The 20,066-nt window shown below is 42.3% G+C and overlaps 2 protein-coding genes across 2 annotated transcripts; one reads left to right on the plus strand and one right to left on the minus strand.

Annotated features, from left to right (window-relative positions):
* The first annotated feature begins 249 nt into the window (after positions 1–249).
* Positions 250–4,980, plus strand: LOC140225528 (uncharacterized). The gene has a single exon (XM_072304728.1). It carries the CDS (start codon positions 250–252, stop codon positions 4,978–4,980), a length of 4,731 nt encoding a protein of 1,576 aa, XP_072160829.1.
* A 6,642-nt stretch (positions 4,981–11,622) lies between these two features.
* LOC109030337 (uncharacterized) lies at positions 11,623–17,798 on the minus strand. The gene is made up of 2 exons (XM_019041236.2): positions 17,423–17,798; positions 11,623–14,245 (listed from the first exon to the last, which is right to left on the minus strand). The coding sequence occupies exons 1-2, from the start codon at positions 17,486–17,488 to the stop codon at positions 13,799–13,801; spliced, it is 513 nt and encodes a 170-aa protein (XP_018896781.2). The 5' UTR covers positions 17,489–17,798; the 3' UTR covers positions 11,623–13,798.
* Positions 17,799–20,066: the final 2,268 nt, after the last annotated feature.

Here is a 20,066-nt window from a genome sequence, read left to right on the forward strand (position 1 = left end):
CTCAATTCTGATTTACCTATTAATTTCAAAATAGACATCGAACAGGCGCAGGTAGAATTTGACGAGACAATACTTGCAGCCGAAGTCCGTTTTCTTTCGCTCACTCCTAAAACATCGAAAATTGAGGTATCCAATAATCATGGTACTCATGTTAAAAGTCATTCATCCTCAAATGTTCGGCTTCCAAAACTTGAATTACCTCAATTCACTGGAAAATTAGAGGATTGGAGAAGTTTTTATAATTTATTCATGGTCTCTGTCCATAATGTAAATGAGTTAGCGAAAGTTAAAAAGTTCCAGTACCTTCTCACGTCATTGAAGGGCGAGGCACTGGACTTGGTAAAAGGGTTAGACATCACCGACTCAAATTATGATGTGGCTTGGGAAATATTATGTCAGCGCTTTCAATGTGAAAGAAGGCATATTTTTCATCACTTCAACGGGTTGCTTGACTTGCCAGAAGTGAAGGATGTCCAGCAAATTCCTGCACTTCTGACAAAATACAGGGAGCACACCCAGGCATTGGAGGGCCTCGATCACAAACTGTCCGAGTACTCTTCAATGCTCACTGCAGTCATGGTACAAAAATTAAATAACTATTTTCGAAAACGGTTTGATGATTTTCGAGGCACGGAAACGAAATATCCCACCATCGATAGCTTAGTGGATTTCCTCGAAAAAGAGTGTCTTCAATTAGATGGTTCGGCAGCCACGTCAACTAAGCCGAAACACAAGCAACCACCATCAAAGCAGACACTCACGGCCTCAGTTAAGCCGAAACAGAATTCGTCTCAACAAAAATGTCCATGCTGCACTCAAGACCATCCCATTTATTTTTGCGAATCATTTTTAGCTAAATCAATCCCTGAACGCCGATCATTCGTCAAAGAGAAAAACCTGTGTTTCAACTGCATGAAATTCAATCACTCCAGTTCGGTTTGTAAGAACCAATACACCTGCAAAACATGCCATAAAAGGCATAATTCACTTCTACACTTAGAAGACACGTCAAATCAAGATTCATCAAAACCTCCCAAGACAGCTATGGTTTCCAACTCAAAACCAAAGGAATACGCATGCATTCTAGGAACTGCTCTAGTTCTAGTCAAAGATTCATTTGGTGGTTATCAACCTGTCAGAGGACTCATCGACAGTGCTGCCATGTCTACATTTATAACTAAGCGCTGTGCACACAAATTGGGTCTAAAAATCCACAAGGAAGCGCCTCCAATTTCAGGGTTAGGCAACCAGGCAGTCAATGATATTCATGGTACTGTGGAATGTGAGATCAAGTCTCGCATTGAATCGCAGCCAGTATTCACATCAACAGCAACAATAATGACAAAAATCACCACCGATCTGCCAAATATAAGTCTTCCCCACACAATGAGCAAACCTCTCAGGACATTGACTTTGGCAGATCCAGAGTGGATGAAACCAGGCCCGGTAGATCTACTAATTGGAGCCGACCTGTACCCTCATATTTATGATGGCAGAAAAATCATTCTCGATGAAAATTGGCCAATAGCGCTAAGCAGCATTTATGGATGGGTTATGACGGGCAAATTTAGCGCCTCGCATGACGCAACACGCATAGCAGCAGTGACAACCTCAGAATCAGCACCAATCACTGCTTTGCTGTCCATCAATTCAGAACCAATTGAAACTTGCCTTCGACGACATTGGGAGATAGAGGAGCCCCCGTCAAGGCCAGCCAAAAGTCCAAATGACCTCTTAGCTGAGGAACTTTTTTTGGAAAAGCACTCAAGAGACAGCGATGGTAGATATTCAGTCCCTATGCTTCTCACCGAAGAAAAAATTAATCTTGGGGATTCTTATCATCTTGCAAAAAATCGACTGATCAAGTTAGAGCATCGATTAAATGGAAACCCAGACTTCAGAAACGCGTACAAAGATTTCATGAAGGAATATGAGGAGCTCGGGCACATGAAACAAGTTGATAAGGATTCGATAGGTCAGGGCAAATATTACATCCCCCACCATGGGATATGGAAACAAACCAGCACAAGCTCAAAAATGCGAGTGGTTTTTGATGCCTCAATGAAAACTACGTCTGGCAAAGCATTAAACGATGTGGTTCTGAAGGGAGAAAAATTACAGACAGACATCATTCAAGTGTTAACTCTATTCAGATTTCCGCGTTATGTTTTCACGGCAGATGTTTGCAAAATGTACCGCCAAATTTTAGTTAATCAAGAGGATCGGCCATATCAGCGAATATTATGGCGCGAAGATCCTTCTCAGCCCATCAAGGAATATGAACTGCAAACAGTTACATATGGAGTAACATCCTCTCCTTATGTATGTCTGCGCACCATGCGCCAGCACGGCGACAATACTGGCGAAAAATATCCCGTAGCCAAAGAAATTCTCACAAAAAAGGTTTTCGTCGATGACATTTTGGCCGGAGCAGATTCTATTCAAGAGACAAAACACGCAAGAGATGAAATAATCGAATGCGCCGGTGAATGCAACATGGAGCTGAAAAAGTGGTCAAGCAATGACCCAGAAATATTGGTGGACTTGCCGGAGTCCAATCTCAAAACTCCTGTAGAATTTTCAGATGCAGACAGTTCCGAATCGCTTCTCGGATTACAATGGCAGCCAAGCAGCGATATATTCTCATTCAAGGTTGAGAAAATCACACCGGTGTACACAAAAAGAGGTATCGCCTCAGTTGTCGCCCAAATCTTTGATCCACTTGGCCTGATATCACCAATTATGCTAAAAGGCAAGCAATTTCTTCAACAACTGTGGTTATTAGGCATAGATTGGGACGATGCGGTGCCCCTCGAGCTTCAAGCACAGTGGAAAAAGTACACCGAAGAACTCATCAAAATTTCCGAGATCCGTATTCCGCGTCATGTGTCTCTGATCGATGGAGTAAAATTTGATCTTGTCGGTTTTAGCGACGCCAGTAAATTAGGATACAGCGGCAATGTGTATCTGAGGGTCGAAAGCAGCTCCGGTGAGGTCAAAACCAGCCTTTTAATGGCGAAAACTAAGGTGGCACCGCTCAAACCGATGAGCATCCCCAGGCTGGAGTTGCAGGGGGCGGCGCTATTAACAGAGCTACTAGATGCTGCTCACTACATATGTTCAATGGCTCATCCAATCAGGAAGGTGTTCGCCTATTCAGACTCCACAGTCGTCTTATCATGGCTCCAAACTCCTCCCTACCGGCTCAAAGTATTCGTCGCTAATCGAGTTACTCGAATTTTAGAAGTATTAACACCTCAACATTGGGGGCATGTCAAGTCTGAAGATAATCCGAGCGATCTGGCCAGCCGAGGCTGCATGCCAGACAGATTGGCCGACAACAGTTTATGGTGGCATGGACCAAAATGGTTGCAAGAGCCAGAAGAAAAATGGCCGAAGTTGAGTCCATTTGACCCAGAAAGCAAAGCAGAAATCATCGACAAACTACCGGACATCGTCACGCTGGTACAAAATAAACATGAATCATGGGAGGAAACTTTCTTAAAATCATTTTCAGGATTTGTTCCTCTGCTCAGAACCACCGTTTGGATGTTGAGATTTATCCATAATACCCGGCATCCTACCCAGAAAAGAACCGGACAGATTTCCAGTGCGGAGCTGCAAGAAGCCCGACACTGGTGGATAAAAATTATTCAAGGCAAAGAATTTAAAGCAGAGATCAGAACACTGAGCGAGAAAAAAGAGAGCCCGGCCTCTTTATGCAAACTTCGTCCTTTTTTAGATGAACAGGGATTATTGCGAGTCGGTGGTCGACTCAGGCACTCAGACATGAGTTACGACTTCAAATTTCCCATTTTATTGCCTAAAAATCATCATTTCACTCAACTGGTAATCGACTATTATCATGATATGACACTTCACGGCGGTCCCAGCTCAACTTTAGCAGCAATCAATCAGCGATTTTGGATAATTAATGGGCGTGCTGTAGTCAGATCTAAACTTCAAAAGTGCATCCAGTGCTTTAAAGTCAGACCAAAATTCACGCAGCCACTTATGGGCGATTTACCAAAATGGAGGGTTCAGGCAGCATATCCGTTTCTCAATACAGCGTGTGACTACGGCGGACCATTCCAAGTCAAAGAAAACAAACTCAGAAATGCAAGGCAAACGAAGGGGTATCTAGCCCTATTTATTTGTATGGCTACTAAAGCGGTACACCTGGAATTTGTAAGCGAATTGACTACAAAGGCCTTTGAAGGGGCATTAGCTCGATTTGTCTCTCGCAGAGGATTATGCAAAAATATGTTCTCTGATAACGGCACCAACTTCGTAGGAATGAATAACTCTTTAAAAGAGCTATATGCATTCTTAAAAACTAATGAAACAAGCATTGCTGAAAATCTAAGCAAAAAGGAAATCAATTGGCATTTTCAGCCCGCTTCCGCACCAAATTTTGGTGGACTACATGAAGCAGGGATTAAATCCGCAAAACATCATCTCAAAAGAATCATGAGTACTCAAATTTTCACCTTCGAGGAAATGACTACACTCGTGACTCGAGTGGAGGCAATAATGAACTCTAGGCCGCTCTGCCCGCTATCAACAGATCCCTCAGATATGGACGCCTTGACCCCAGGTCATTTTCTTGTTGGTCGCCCACTCAACGCCTTACCCGAAGAAAATCTAACAAAAACCCCTTCTAATCGTGTAGATAGATGGGGCTTGATAAACAAAGCCAGTCAACATTTTTGGCAAACATGGAAAAATGAGTACATCAACTGTTTGAGGCAGCGATCAAAATGGACTCAAGAAACTGATCCAATAAAAATTGATGATCTCGTCATTATTCAAGACAATAATTTACCTCCTCAGCAATGGAGATTAGGAAGAATCACCAAGTGCTTTCCGGGCCCTGATGACGTCACACGCGTCGTCGATGTCAAGACCACCACGGGGACTTTACGGCGCCCGGTCTCCAAGCTCTGCCGCCTCCCCATAGGTTCAGACAAGGACCAATAGGGCGTCTTCTCGCCAACAGGGATTGCGCGCGAAATTCAACTTCAGTAATCATTTGTCCCGCCAAAATTTTGCGCGCGCAAAGAAAAAAAAAAAAAAAAAAATTTTCCCCTATAAAAAGAGGACGTCGCAAATCAAAATTTCATTCACCTGCAACCTTTCGAGAAGTCAAGTCAAGTATCTGGAGCACGATGGATATTTTGTCAACGCTATTGAACTTTGACCCTGCCAAGGAGCTACCTGACAATTTCACCACAAGAACTCAAACACGACCAACAAGGCTGGCTCAGCTAATAGAGCCGATTCCATTGAAACCGGCACAGCAATCCAAGAAACGATCGGCTAACCCTCACGACCACCTACCGGCATCTGTTGTCAAAAACAAAGAATGGAAAGCAGCTCCACCGAGAAAAAAGGTCACAGTCAAAAAAATCACAGCGCCTTCCAAAATCCGCCGTGAGCCAAAAGGAAAGCAGTTCAAAGTCAAGAAACCTGTCACATTGTTCACCATGCCTTCACCAATTGAACGATCAACAGAACCATGCACTCCACCCAGGACACGAACACCACCTCCAAGCAACGGCAGTCACTTTATCCCTTGCCGTGGATCGGAGCGATTTTCCCCGGATCGCATACCAAACTTCATACCCTTCTCGTCGCCGACGGTGTTCTACTACGATAACACTGGAAATAATAAAGTCGATCAAAGGAAAAGACGGTATCAAGTATACAAGAGCAAAGCAAAATTCGGAGATAAACCTACTGGCACCCAACTACGCAATCGCAAACGCTCCGCCCGACATCATCGCCGATTGTTCGACTAAGCTTCAAGCTTAACCATCATTTAAAACGGCCCTTTTCAGGGCCACCAAATATGAGCGTCTAAACTAATAAATTTTTAAAAACACTTCTCTGTTGAACGCGTGCTCGTTCAACGGGGGGAGTATGTCTGATTTCCTCTTTATAAAAAATAATAATAATTATAATAAATTCTTGAAATCAATTTCTCAGCATTATCAACTCATATCAGACCGATTCACAAAATTAAAACGCGTAAAATGATGTAAAATTGCGATGTTCCCAAACGGTCTCCATTTCAAGCATTACGATCAATGTAGCTTAACCTTGGTGATCGGGCGAACAACTCTGCACTAGACGTCAACTTTCAACCGCGCAGTATTGAGATCCTTTGTTCAGCAGCGCGCAATCGCAGTACCTGCCGCAGCCAATCACAAGTCACCGCGGCGCACGAGATTTGAATTTCGCCACAACAGAGCCCGCGCAATCCAAATTCAGCGGCCAGCGGCAGCTTTCCCGCCCAATTCACTCTTGCTTCGTCAACCGACCAATCACAAGCAAGTTGGTTTCCCGCATTCGCACACAAAGGAAATCTGCATATAAATATACCCGCAAGTCGCTAATTAATTCACTCTGAATGCAGCAGTCGACCAAGAAGCACCTCACTCTCAAGCTCTCAACAAGGATCAAGTCAAATCAAGCCAAGCAAGCAGCTGAAGAAACATCCTAAGGAGCTCAGCAAGAAATTGGCGTTTTTTGGATCAAGACCGAAGTTCAGTTTCCCGTTATATTGGCACCAAGGTCAAGCATTAGCGGTCATCATTACACAGAACGAAGCAAACTCATCATTTCAAGCATTCAAAATTATTCACCTTCCAGTCATCTCTATTTCGGACTCATACAGTTTGTATACCACCTCCAATTTGGAGAAGCCGATTCCTCGGAATCTGGAATAATAATAAGTGCAATAGCACACAGCTCTCAATATTCAAACCCTTCTGGTTTTCCTGCTCATTGCAGAAGCCGGTGTACTATACGCCTGGTAACCCTTCAGGTTTCCTATCCACGGATAGTAGCCGATTCACTCTGAGTCTGGTAAAAATAAAAACTCCAAATAGGATCTCTTCCAGATCACTAAATCAATTTTACAGTCACCTCAAATCTTTCTCTTCTCACTCTCATTTTCCGAGCCAAGGCAAATTGGGGGGTCGCTGCGGCTCTTCACTTGTCTCGCTTCAATACCTCATATCCTATTCCATCTTTTCTTTCTTTCCTATCATTTCTTCAATTGGTCCCTCGGCACAATTCACTTTCAACCTTTAGGTTTACTGTTGTTTTTTTCATCATTTTTTGAGCCGTCATTCTTCAAAGAGAGCGGTTACCAGAAAAGTTACTAAGTATTTATCCGTATTCAATAACGTTTAGCATGGTTGTTGGACTTCATAAGAGGAAAAAGTGACCTGATTCAAACAGAAATATGCTCAAATTTACCGCAGAGAAGATTTCTTTTTGAATTAATAAAGAAGATAATGCTTATTTTAAAAAGAAAAGATGCTTATATAAAAAGAAAAGTTCCTTACATGATGCAGAGACCCGCTTGCATTCAGCGATTTTATCCTTGATTCCAAATAAAATCTTCTTGACGGCATACTCAAGAATTTTTCTGACTAAATCGAGTCACTTTTTTCTCCAATGAAATTCAGAAATTAATTAAATTATGCTGGACGTTATTAAATACAGATGCTAGGACTTAGTGAGTTTTTGGACTGCTGCCATCTTTTTGTGCCGCAGTATCTTGATTTATTTTTCGAGGAGAGCTTTTTACTCTTCAAGGATGTCTGTCATTCTTAATATGTTGGAGCGCCTTCAATTTCGTATGATACTGTGCAACACCTCCGTGGTGAAATAGTTGCTTGGGGTGCCGTGGCACGCTGTGGCGCGGCGGCGGGCCAGTGCAAAACGCGCATTGGCGCCTTCAAACCTAAGTGGATACTTCAAACATTGCGCAATGCGAGAAGTATCCCCTTAGGTTTGTGGGCGCCAAGGAGTCTCTCGCACTGGCAGCACGCCGGTCTGCTCTGTTTTAGGTTCTGATATTCAAAATCGCGGAGTCAGTGTTTTCCAACTCATGGTTTTGAAATGTTGCGCTCTCCATGGATTTTTCTCATTTAAATCCATGAGAAAAAAAAGCACGTATTAAAGGAAAATATAATGTGTGTTTCGTAAATATGAAGGTGGTTCCGCGTCTCATTTAAGGATTTCCAAAGCATACCAACTTTTTCTTTTATATTTTGTGCTTTAACTGTGCTGCTGGTGTACGCGCAACCAATCGCTCAAAATTGGTCCTATTTGACTCCAAAAGATCAATGTACAAATGGGTTAAAACCAAGGATTGCGTGCTTCTTGGTTTTTTCTCTTCTCTTATTCGTTTTTGTACAGTTTCAGGTGGTAATAGCTCAGGACGAAGAAGATGCGAATTACATGACGCGGAAGCTAGTGGAAGTATACCGAAAGTGGGGAATGGAAGTAAATGTGGTTAAGACGGAGAAGTTGGTTATCGGTGGTGATCAGCAAAGCATTGAACTGGAGGATGGTCGGAAAATTCAGGACTGTGAAGAGTATAAATATCTAGGAGTTTGGTTAACTAAGGACGGAAATTTGGATCGGGCTATTAAAGATCGGAATGTGCAAGGCAGGAAAGCTATCGCGATGCTAAATGGGGTTCTCTGGGACCAGAGTATCTCCAAGGAGACCAAAAGGAAAATTTACAACGTCATCGTGAAGAGTATCGTAACTTACGGGAGTGAGGTCTGGCAACTCAAGAAAAGAACTGAAGACATGCTTAGGGCAACTGAGATGGACTTTTGGCGGAGGTCTGCTGGCATCTCAAGAAGAGAGCGTATCCGCAATGTAAAAGTACGCGAGATCATGGGTGTAGAGAAGGACATCGTGCACGATATCAGGTCCAAGCAGTTGGTCTGGTATGGACATGTGCGAAGGATGGCAGACGACCGGTTGCCCAAGCAGGTCTTCGATTGGGTTCCTCCCGGAAGGCGACGGCGTGGACGTCCTGTGAAAGGTTGGCGACAAGGGGTGGAGGAGGAGATCAGAAGGTGCCAATTGCCTGATGATCTCTGGGAGGATAGGGGGCAATGGCGATTGGGCGTCGCAGAGCGCGAGGCGGCGCTATAAAAGCGACTTTATGTATGTATGTACAGTTTCTTTTAAAATAACTATTGCGAATAATATCGATGCCATCGCTTGGAAAACATTTTTACAAACATTGGCCACGTTTTAAAAATGTAATGTTTTTAAATTGAAGTAATATTTTCATTCAAAAAAAGGAAAAGAAAAGGGATGTATGAGGTATATTTTATTTCGTTTTATATCGACTTTGAAGTTGGGCCCAAAGGCGACGGTTGATCATATTCAAGTATGTTACGTGTCTAGGTGTCCTTTACACCATATTTGAAGCTCATCACCCGTCACCTTTGGTCCCAGGTCGAAATCTGAGGTAAGACCGCGAAAAACATGGATTTTTAGCTATTTCGGGCTAAAAAGTTGAAGAAGTTCGATTTTGAAGTTGGGCCTAAAGGTGACAGTCGATCATATTCAAGTACGTTACGTGTCTAGGTGTTCTTAACACCATATTCGAAGCTCATCACCCGTCACCTTTGGTCCCAGGTCGAAATCTGAGGTAGAACCGCGAAAAACATGGATTTTTAGCTATTGCGGGCTAAAAAGTTGAAGAAGTTCGATTTTGAAGTTGGGCCCAAAGGCGACGGTTGGTCATCTTCAAGGATGTTACGTGTCTAGGTGTCCTTGACACCATATTCGAAGCTCATCACCCGTCGCCTTTGGACCCAGGTCGAAATCTGAGGTAGAACCGCGAAAAACATGGATTTTTAGCTATTGCGGGCTAAAAAGTTGAAGAAGTTCGATTTTGAAGTTGGGCCCAAAGGCGACGGTTGGTCATCTTCAAGGATGTTACGTGTCTAGGTGTCCTTGACACCATATTCGAAGCTCATCACCCGTCGCCTTTGGACCCAGGTCGAAATCTTAGGTAGAACCGCGAAAAACGCGAAATTTCAGCTATTTTCTGCTCCGGAGCCATGTTTAGGCCCCTGTTTCGCAGCCAAAAAACGTGAGTATCGGCAAAACTCGATTATTTCTGTCAAATATGCACCGTCAACTGCCATATATCCAAAACTTTCTCAATTCTTGGCCGATCTCGGCCAAAATCGCAACCCCTCCTCGTTTGGCTCAAAAAAACGTTATCGTCAAGAATAAAAATCAAACCTAACTGAAAAAATTCACCACAGTAGGTACAAAATGAGTCCTTTATAGTATGAGATAAGTTAGGAATATACCTCCCTGAAATTCTCAGAAGCATAAGATTCAAAAATTCTATGGGCATTTAAAAATAAGAGCCTACAAGTTTTACAGAAAATTCGCATGGAATCGGAGGAAGTTTGACAGCTCGAGTCCAGTGTTCATGAGCCCTTTTTCCTTAGCGCCTCAGTATTGATACCCGAGTGCAAGACAGTGACATCGGTAATAACGCCTTGATACAACTGTTCGTACTCTACGGACATGCGTGTTGCTTGTTAAAAATTGAAGGCGCTCCGGTCGTTCTAATTTGAAGCAGTGCTCACAGCCGCACGTTATCAACACTCCGGGTGGCGATGGGATATTATAATACCTTAATATCGTCACCTTCCAGGCAAAGTATCACAAGCGCCATGCGACGTTTAAAAATTTCCGCCGCCATTTTATTTCTTTACTGAGAAATTGTTGGTTGAATCTGTTTGGAAATTTCACTAAATTTTATTAGCAGCACAAAGAAAATTCAGTGAAATTTTCTGACAGCTTCGTTGAACAATTTCTCTGTAAAAAAATAAAATGGCGGCGGAAATTTTTAAACGTCGCATGGCGCTTGTGATACTTTGCCTGGAAGGTGACGATATGTGAAAATTGTGCGGAAATATCCTACTCTGTCCTCTTGCCTTTAGTTTATATCAGAGAATTTAATCTTGCCATATATTAGTAACAGCGCGCCACACGCTGCTGCATGCATTGCTGCAGGGAGTACAGTAATCAGAGCCCCTTCAATTTTGTTACATGCAACAAGCGTCACGTTTGCTTATGTTGACTGATATGTCAGAACAAGAAGCTCGCTGCTGCGTAGATTACTTGGATTACATTTTGCAAAAAGGAATCACTAGCATTGCAATGTTGCTAAGATTGTGCAACTTCTTTTGTCTTGGAGGAAAAACCCGATTATCCATTAATAGTTCCTATTTTACTCGCTAAAAACTGTAAATTTAAGACAAAAATTACCATCTAAATTTCATAGTTTTTCACGATTTCCGCAATTTTATTGCAAAAGATGAAGTTGCACAATCTTAGCATCATTGCAATGCTAGTGGTTCCTTTTTGCAAAATGCAATCCACTTCGTGGAGCAGAGTGACTGGAGCGCCTTCGATTTTGTTACATGCAACACGCGTCACGTTTGCGTATGATGACTGATATGTCAGGACAAGAAGCTCGGCTCGTCTGATTCTACTTGAATGTCGTTTAAGAAACTGAATTTAAAAATAATAATTTTTCTAAGTTGTTATGTTAATAATCAAGTTTAATAGTTCGTTTTTTATTTGGAGGGACGATTTCGTCACTTGAGGTCACTCATGCTCAAATTAATTCTCCATAAGTAGAGATTATACTCGTTTACCTTTTGCATCAGGGTTAATTAAAAATAAAAAAGAAATTTAAAATCTCAAAATTTATTAACAGATAAGAATTCCAATATTATTAACATCTAAGAGTTGAAATAAATAAATTTTTAGATTTTACATGAAACCACGTTTAAAATGTCTAGTTTTTAGATAAAACGATTTAATCAAAAATTGTTTCACTTATTTTAATGAAAATTAGATTCTAAATTTCAACGATCAAAAACTTATAAGATAAATGTTAAAGCAAGATAAATCAAAATCATAACTAAATAAAATTGATAATCTTTAGTTTTAAAAAGTGTAAAAACATAGAAAAGTTTAAATTTTAAATATGATTATTTCAATATTTAATTTGGAAAAAATAAAAACTACTCGATTAAAATGATTACATAAACATACAGTCTAAATTTAAAATTAATAATTAGGCGAATAGTTTCCTGAGAGGCTGTTCAACTCCCATTTCCAGCGTGTGAAGTCGGCTTATCTACACGGAGAAAAATAGAACCGCACTGAGCACCAGGATCTGCACCTCAGCACATGCGGCGGATGATGATTTGGACGTATTTCTGCCGAACGGAACTATTTGCATTAAGACATGAGCCCTGAGACTCATAAGAATACGTGCATAACAGGGCTCACTGTATAATGCATATCGACGGTGCAAGTCGGCAATCACATAGGTAACTCGGTTTGCGACGTCGCAGACTTCCTGTCATACTTTATTTTTTACACCGAAAACTACTCAACGGATATTCTTCAAAACTGCTGTGATTATTCTTCTCTGTGCAAAGAAAATTCTGCAAAAACACCAAGGAATTATGTCAATTTGTTCTCCTTTAAAAAAATAACATAGAGGCGGAGATTTTCAGACACCGCAAACGAGTTATGTGATTGCCGTCTTACACCGTCGATATAGTTTCGTTTGGCAGAAATACGTCCATTTTGCTTTACCCTTCCAATCTGCACTTGGGCACAGCCGGCGACTGTCCTCAGCACATTCCTCCTGTACTTTCTCACATACTTCCTCCAAGGCGACGTCTTTTCCTGTGCTCCACCACATCCGGCGGAAGCTGATGCAAAGTTGGTGCTCAGCGCGGTTCTATTTTTCTCGACGATACTCTGTTAAAAATCCCGGCGCGAAATTCACGCTTACTCAGTCGCTATTTCGACCATCTGTTACTCTGAGTGCATGGATCCGGCGCGAAATAAGCTCGGCGCGAATTTCGCGCTCTGGCGCACAGTGGATCGAGTCAATGGGGGTGGTCGGACAAAATTAGGAAAATTTAAAAGCTCCTAACTCCGTTCATACAAAACTTGAGATTTCAAAAGTGGTTTCATTGGTTTTCTGGTAAAATTTTCTTCTAAAATCACTCCTCATTATTTAAAATGTGACGAAATGAACATCGAAATCTGCAGTTTTAGTCAAAAATTTCATGTCCGAGCTTTCTGATCGACTCGATCCACTGTGTGGCGGGAGTGAAATTCCGACAGGCAACGTAAAGCGGAAATGCCGCAGCATGGATCTGAACTCGAGTCGCGGCGGTGATAGACGAATGCGCCACCACTCTGCCGTTCGGCGCTCATACCGGGACGCCCTGAATTCGCGCCACTTGAGGTACCTCAACTACTTCGTCCGTCGTTGATGATATTCACGCTCTGATCGATTCACTCGGAGTTCGGCGCGAAATGGAGATGTTGCATGTGTGAGGGATTTGCGATTTGACCATTGATTCTCATGTAAAAGTTCGCGAGAAACACGATGGTGCCACTGGTTTTCTCTGAAATCATCTCCCAAGCTCAAAAAAGCTCTCAAAGTGAGGCCAAAATGGAGGGGATATCCCACCCTACCCTGAGAGTCCACCTCTACATCAAAACAAACTCTCCATGCGAAGATAGGGAGCAAATACATTAGCAGTGATGCCGTGTTTTCAGTTTTGGAGTCCCCAGATAAAGTGGCAACCCTGCTAATGTATTTGCTCCCTATCTTTGCATGGGGAGTTTGTTTTGATGTAGAGGTGGACTCTCAGGGTAGGGTGGGATATCCCCGCCATTTTGGCCTCACTTCGAGAGCTTTTTCAGACGTTAGGAGATGATTTCAGAGAAAACCAATGGCACCATCGTGTTTCTCGCGAACTTTTACATAAGAATCAATGGTCAAATCGCAAATCCCTCACACATGCATCATCTCCATTCGCGCTGGATTTTTTTTTTCACGCCGGCTATTCACTCAGAGTAAATCATTGATTTTTAACAGTGTATAGAAACTGTAGATTGGTGGTGACCTTAATTATTCGCGATTAATCATCGCGACGATGTGGGACAGGAACTTGGCCTTGAGTCGGCGATTGATTTCACGGCCGGCGGCCAGAGCGGCGTTCCTCTCGGACAGCGAGGGCCGGCACATGAACGTGCACTCGAAGCGGACCCTTCCGAGCCTGCGGCACTTGGCCTGCTGCGCCCCCGGGCAGGCGCGGTCGATCTCCTCCTCGGTCAGACTCAGAAAGGCGTTCAAAGCGTTACGACAGTTGCGCCTCGCACGCGGGTCGGTGACTTTCCACGTGGATTCTTCCTCTTCGTCGAACAGGTGTTCTCTGCACGGGTCGTTCTCTTGGTATCCTCTCAAGTTGGTCCGGAAGGCCGCCATTTGCTGGACCGGATCCACTTCCTCGTCCTCATCGTCCTCCTCCTCCTCCTCCGAATCCACCTCCGGTTCTGGTTCTGGTTGCGGCTGTCCCTGAAAAAAATCGGCGTATGATGACTCAGCGGGCCGATTATTGAAATTGATAGACAAAGCAATAGACAAAGACGACAAAAGGGATTTGGAGGGATCCTATTGGTGGAAGCGGGTGGTGGCAATGGACATAGGAGGTAGGTAATGGACTAACTAACGGCAACCCACGAGAGACCCGACAGTTAGTCCATCATTTTCTTCCTTAGTCTATAGGAACCAACCATGTCAACCAATAAGATCGCTCTATACTCCCTATGTCTTCTTTGTCTATAGCTTTGTCTATCAATTTCAATGATCGGCCCGCTGGTCTGCGGAGGAGGGGGGTATGGATTCGATCGACGTGAATCCATCGAGGAATGAAAACGTAAATCGATCGACGGTTAATTTTAAAAATGAAACCGGTATCAATTCGGTCGACTTGAATCGATCGAAAATTAAAACGTGAACCGATCGACAAAAGCCGTGAATCGATTGACAAACCCGCGAATCGATCGGAAAACGCGTGAATCGATAGACAAAAGTCGCGAGTCTATTGACAAACCCATGAATTGATCGGAAAACGCGTGAATCAACAGACAAGATCCGTGAGTCGATCGACAAACGCAAGAATCGACCGAAAAATCTGTGAGTCGATTGAAAAATCCGTGAGTCATTTGACAAACGCCGTGAATCGATCGAGAAACGCGTGAATCAATCGACAAATCCTCCTCCTCCTCCGAATCCACCTCCGGTTCCGGTTCCGGTTGCGGCTGTGTCTGAAAAAATCGGCGCACAATGGGTCGAGTCAATTAGAGAGGTTGGACATGAAAATTTTGACTAAAACTGCACATTTTGATGTTTATTTCGTCACATTTTAAATTTTAAGGGGTAGTTCCAGAAGGAAATTTTACAAGGAAACCAATTAAACCACTTTTATATATAGAACCTCGAAGATTTGTATAAACGGAGTTAAAAGCGTTTCAAGTTTCCAAAACTTGTCCGACCTCTCCTATTGACTCGATCCGCTGTGCGGCGTATGATGACTCAGGTCTGCGGAGAAGGAGGGTATGGATTCGATCGACGTGAATCGATCGAGGAATGAAAACGTAAATCGATCGACGGTTAATTTTAAAAATGAAACCGGTATCGATTCGATCGACATGATTCGATCGGAAACTAAAACGTGAACCGATCGACAACGGTGAATCGATCGACAAAAGTCGTGAATTGATTGACAAACCCATGAATCGATCGAAAAGTAAAACGTGAACTGATCAACAACCGTGAATCGATCGACAAAAGCCGCGAATCGAATGACAAACCCGTGAATCGATCGACAAACGCCGTAAATCGATCGACAAAAGTCGCGAGTCCATTGACAAACGCGTGAATCGATGGACAAGATCCGTGAGTCGATCGACAAACGCAAGAATCAATCGAAAAATCCGTGAGTCGATTGAAGAACCCGTGAGTCAACTGATAAATCCGTGAATCGATCGACAAAAATCTGTGCGTCGATCGACAAACGTAAGAATCGATCGACAAACCCGTGTATCAATCGACAAAATCCGTGCGTCGATCGACAAACTCGTGAATCGATCGACAAACGCCGTGAATCGATCGACGAAAGTCGCGCGTCTATTGACAAACCCGTGAATCGATCGGAAAACGCGTAAATCGATAGACAAAAGTCGCGAGTCTATTGACAAACCCATGAATTGATCGGAAAACGCGTGAATCGATAGAGAAGATCCGTGAGTTGATCGACAAACGCAAGAATCGATCGAAAAATCCGTGAGTCGATTGAAAAACCCGTAAGTCAACTGATAAATCCGTGAATCGATCGACAAACTCGTGAATCGATCGACAAACGCCGTGAATCGATCGACAAATGTCGCGAGTCTATTGACAAACCCGTGAATCGATCGGAAAACGCGTGAATCGATAGACAAGATCCGTGAGTCGATCGACAAACACAAGAATTGATCGAAAAATCCGTTAGTCGATTGAAAAACCCGTGAGTCAATTGACAGACGCCGTGAGAGTCGATCGACGAAAGCCGCGAGTCTATTGACAAACCCGTGAATCGATCGAGAAACGCTTGAGTCGATCGGCAAAATCCGTGAATCGATCGACAAATCCGTGAGTAGATTGACTAACCCGTGAGTCAATTGATAAATCCGTGAATCGATCGACAAAATCCGTGCGTCGATCGACAAACGCAAGAATCGATCGGTAAACCCGTGACTCGATCGAAAAAATCCGTGAGTCGATCGATAAACGCAAGAATCGATCGATAAACCCGTGACTCGATCGAAAAAATCCGTGAGTCGATCGACAAATCCGTGAGTCGATGGACAAACGCGTGAATCGATCGACGAAAGCCGCCGACAAGCGAGTCGATCGAATCGCGTCGATCGGTTCACGTTTGTCGTTGCCGATCGTTTCATCGATCGTTTGTCGATCGATTCATGTCGAGCGAATCGACACTGTATTGTTTTAATGAATTGTCGATTGAATCGGTGTCGATCGGATCACCTCGATCAGTTCATGTTTTTTATTTTTCGATCGAATCATGTCGATCGAATCGACACCAGTTTTTTAATAATTTGTAGATCGAACCGATATGTCGATGCCCTGTTGCGGAGAGTGGGTCTGTTGCACTCAAGAAGTACCGCCAATAAGTCTTTCCTCGGATGAAATGGACGTCTGGACTTATGAACGTATTTATGGTAAAAGAAACTATAGAGATGTGTAAAGGAAAGATGAAACGAGCCCGTTCAAAATGCATAAGAAACTATGTAAAAGTGGAGGTGATTCCTTACGGCTAAGTGGAAAGGTAGGATTTTACAGTAAATCAAAAGGAACTAAACACCATAATTTACTAACTCATGAGCCTTGTTGCAAGGATTTGAGACTGTGTAGCTCATTATTTTACGAGAGGATTCAAGTATCAGAAAAGATTCGGAACCCTATGATTTCAAAGTCAACCGGAGCCTAGCTTCTACTATCGTGATGAAGTAATCTAATTACTTAGGTCATTGTTAATTTTTTGTACTTCTCAAAAGAGTAAAAATCATGATTTATCAAGCAGAAAGTTGAAAGTAGTGCCAATTATGAAGCAATTTTTCATAATATCTGTGAGCTCTAAAACTACTATATACCTTCTACTTCAGAATCTTATTAAACATGTTCACTTACCACTACCGTTGAAATTAGCATTGCAAAAGATGCGATGACAACCAAATTGAGTAGTATTAAACGCATTTTAAACGCAATTTTTTTCGTTAGTAGTTTACGTTGTAGGAAACCTAATTATAGTAACATATCTGAACCACAAACTTTTTCAATATTCTTGAAGAAACTCTAGAGAGATGAGAGATTTTACTCTAATGAGAGCAAGATCCTGCCGTTACGAAAAATCGATGCACTTTATTCAGTCTATAACGGAGTCCGTTTCTTTTTATACCAAATATGCTTCTCCCTCGCGATTTGCGCGTGAAATTTAAAGTTAAATTTAAAAAAAAAAAAAATCCGAGGTCAGACACCGATTGATAGCGTGTACTCCCACACGGGCAGAGGAGAAATGGCAGATCAAAATGCGACCTCGCCAAAGTTGCTCTTGTAAAATTACAGTTTTCCGAAAAAATGTAATTTTTTTCAGCAAAATGTAGCAGTCTCGTTATTCGTTAATGAGTGTGAGACAGAGAGAGATTGAGGAACGTCTGATGCAAAAAGGTTGATTCTGGAAAGTGCTGTCACTTCGAAATTCTACGAATGAACGTTCGTTATGAATCATGGTTGCAGCTGTTAATTTAAAATAAAAAAAACGGTTCACGGATAGTTTCATGCTGAAATTGCACGCTCCTCTTGATGCATGAGAATACTTTATGAATATGAAAGTAAAGAGGTCGAATGCTGGCCAAAGTACAAAACGATGTATCCCCATTGCAGTGTTTCAAAACTTCCGCTACTACTTTATTTTTTATAAAGAGAAACAAGCCAACTTCAAAGCTTGTTATTCATACGGAACATTACGAAGTAAAAACGGTGGCGATGTGAAGAGCAAGAAATAATAGTTCCTTATTGGAAAATTTTCATTTTGGCCTGCCCCAAGTAGCATTTCTCAACGGAAAAATCGCTATATATTGCGATTTTATCGGCGATAAAGTCGCCAGGATCATTAACATCTAAGCGATTATCCTCCATCTTATCGCGATTAAATCACGCTTTTATCGCCCGACAGTTTATCGCGATATTTTCGAAATAAAAATCGCGGTGAATAGCGATTTAAGCTCGATTTTATTGACAAAAATTGATCACGATTTTATCGCACCAAAAATTGTGAATTTTAGCGATTTAATCGTCATATATCGCGATTTTTAATGCGATAATATTTCGATACATTGCCACCGATAAAATCGCGATAACCAACTGATAAATAGCTATTTTACGCAATCACTGTTACTTGGGGCGTTCTTCATGGTATTTTCATGAGCGGGAAGTTTGAATTGATTGTTTATGCCAAAAAACACAAGAAAACGGGTGACCAAGGCTAAAAAACAAACACAAGGTCTGGGACGTTTTGGGATCGTTTCAACCCCCTCTTCAGGGGCGGTTATTTTAAAGTAAGAAGTAAATACCTTGGGCTGTTTTATAATCATTTTAACACACATATTCTTTCCACCTGCCTCAGCTCCATACAAAGTATACTACACGGAGAAAAAAACTTCGTGCGTGGGACCCGAAGTTTAGGTCATATGGATCTCTGAAGTTTTCGGATTGAGCATCTGAACACTTACGGTCTAGCTGCCGAAGTTCAGGTCTGACATCTGGAACTTCAGCTCTTACATCTGAAGTACTTCAGATGTGAGAACCGAAGTTTTCGGATGTGAAAACCGAAGTACTTCAGATGTAAGAACTGAAGTTTCAGATGTGTGATCAAAACCTTGACAGCTAGACCTTAAGTGTTCAGATGCTCAATCTGAAAACTTCAGAGATCCATATGACCTAAACTTCAGGTCCAACGCACAAGGTTTTTTTCTCCGTGTATGACAGAGAATCGTAGATTTTGTTGCAACAAGCACTGTTAGATAAAACTTACTTAAGAACAGCTTGAGAAGCTACTTAACAGAAGAACTTCTGGAACTAAGCGTTACCAGATATGCAAATTAGGGAGGTCTCGGAGCTTATAGTGTAGATAGATTGTCCGCTAACACGGAGGAAAAAGCTACATTTTTCAAGTAATCATTTATACAGGGTGATCCAAAAGTCCCTTCCACCCCCTCTAACTTTTTACCTAATTGAGGTAAAGATTTGAAACTTGGGGGATATTCCTAGGTTAGAGGGAGCTACTTTTTGGCCCCCTAAAATTTTCAGGGGGGCCCCCTTGGGGGGGCAACGGCCCCCAACTTTAAATTCTCAAATGGGAAGACCCCCTTTGTGATAGCTCGTTCGAAAGAGCATAAAAAAAGAAAACTTTTCGCGCAAACCCGAAGTCAATATCTCAAACCGTTTCAAAATGGCGGCCGGTTAAAGTTCAAAATGGCCGAAAATTCACACCGGTTATTTGTTGATGGATTTGCGCGAAAATCGGTATGTGGGGGTATTTTGACACGAGAAAAACGAAATTGACGTTAGATTTTCAAAAAAACCAAAATTTCCAAAATGGCCGCCGGTTAAAGTTTAAAATGACCGAAAATTTTCACCTTGGGTTTTTCCTGATGGATTTGCCTAAAACATGGAATTTGAGAGTATATTGGCATAAGATAAACACATTTGAACTTAGATTTATAAAAAAAAACGATTTTTGGTCATTTTGAAATTTAACCGGCGGCCATTTTAG

This window comes from Bemisia tabaci, chromosome 9 (assembly GCF_918797505.1).
Source record: "Bemisia tabaci chromosome 9, PGI_BMITA_v3".
NCBI lineage: Eukaryota > Metazoa > Arthropoda > Insecta > Hemiptera > Aleyrodidae > Bemisia > Bemisia tabaci.

Coding starts and splice junctions, on each gene's coding strand:
- LOC109030337 (XM_019041236.2), bottom strand. CDS start 17,488: ATGCGTTTAATACTACTCAATTTGGTTGTCATCGCATCTTTTGCAATG. Junction 14,246..17,422: donor TGCTAATTTCAACGGTAGTG/GTAAGTGAACAT, acceptor GATTTTTTTCAG/GGACAGCCGCAACCAGAACC.
- LOC140225528 (XM_072304728.1), top strand. CDS start 250: ATGGTCTCTGTCCATAATGTAAATGAGTTAGCGAAAGTTAAAAAGTTC.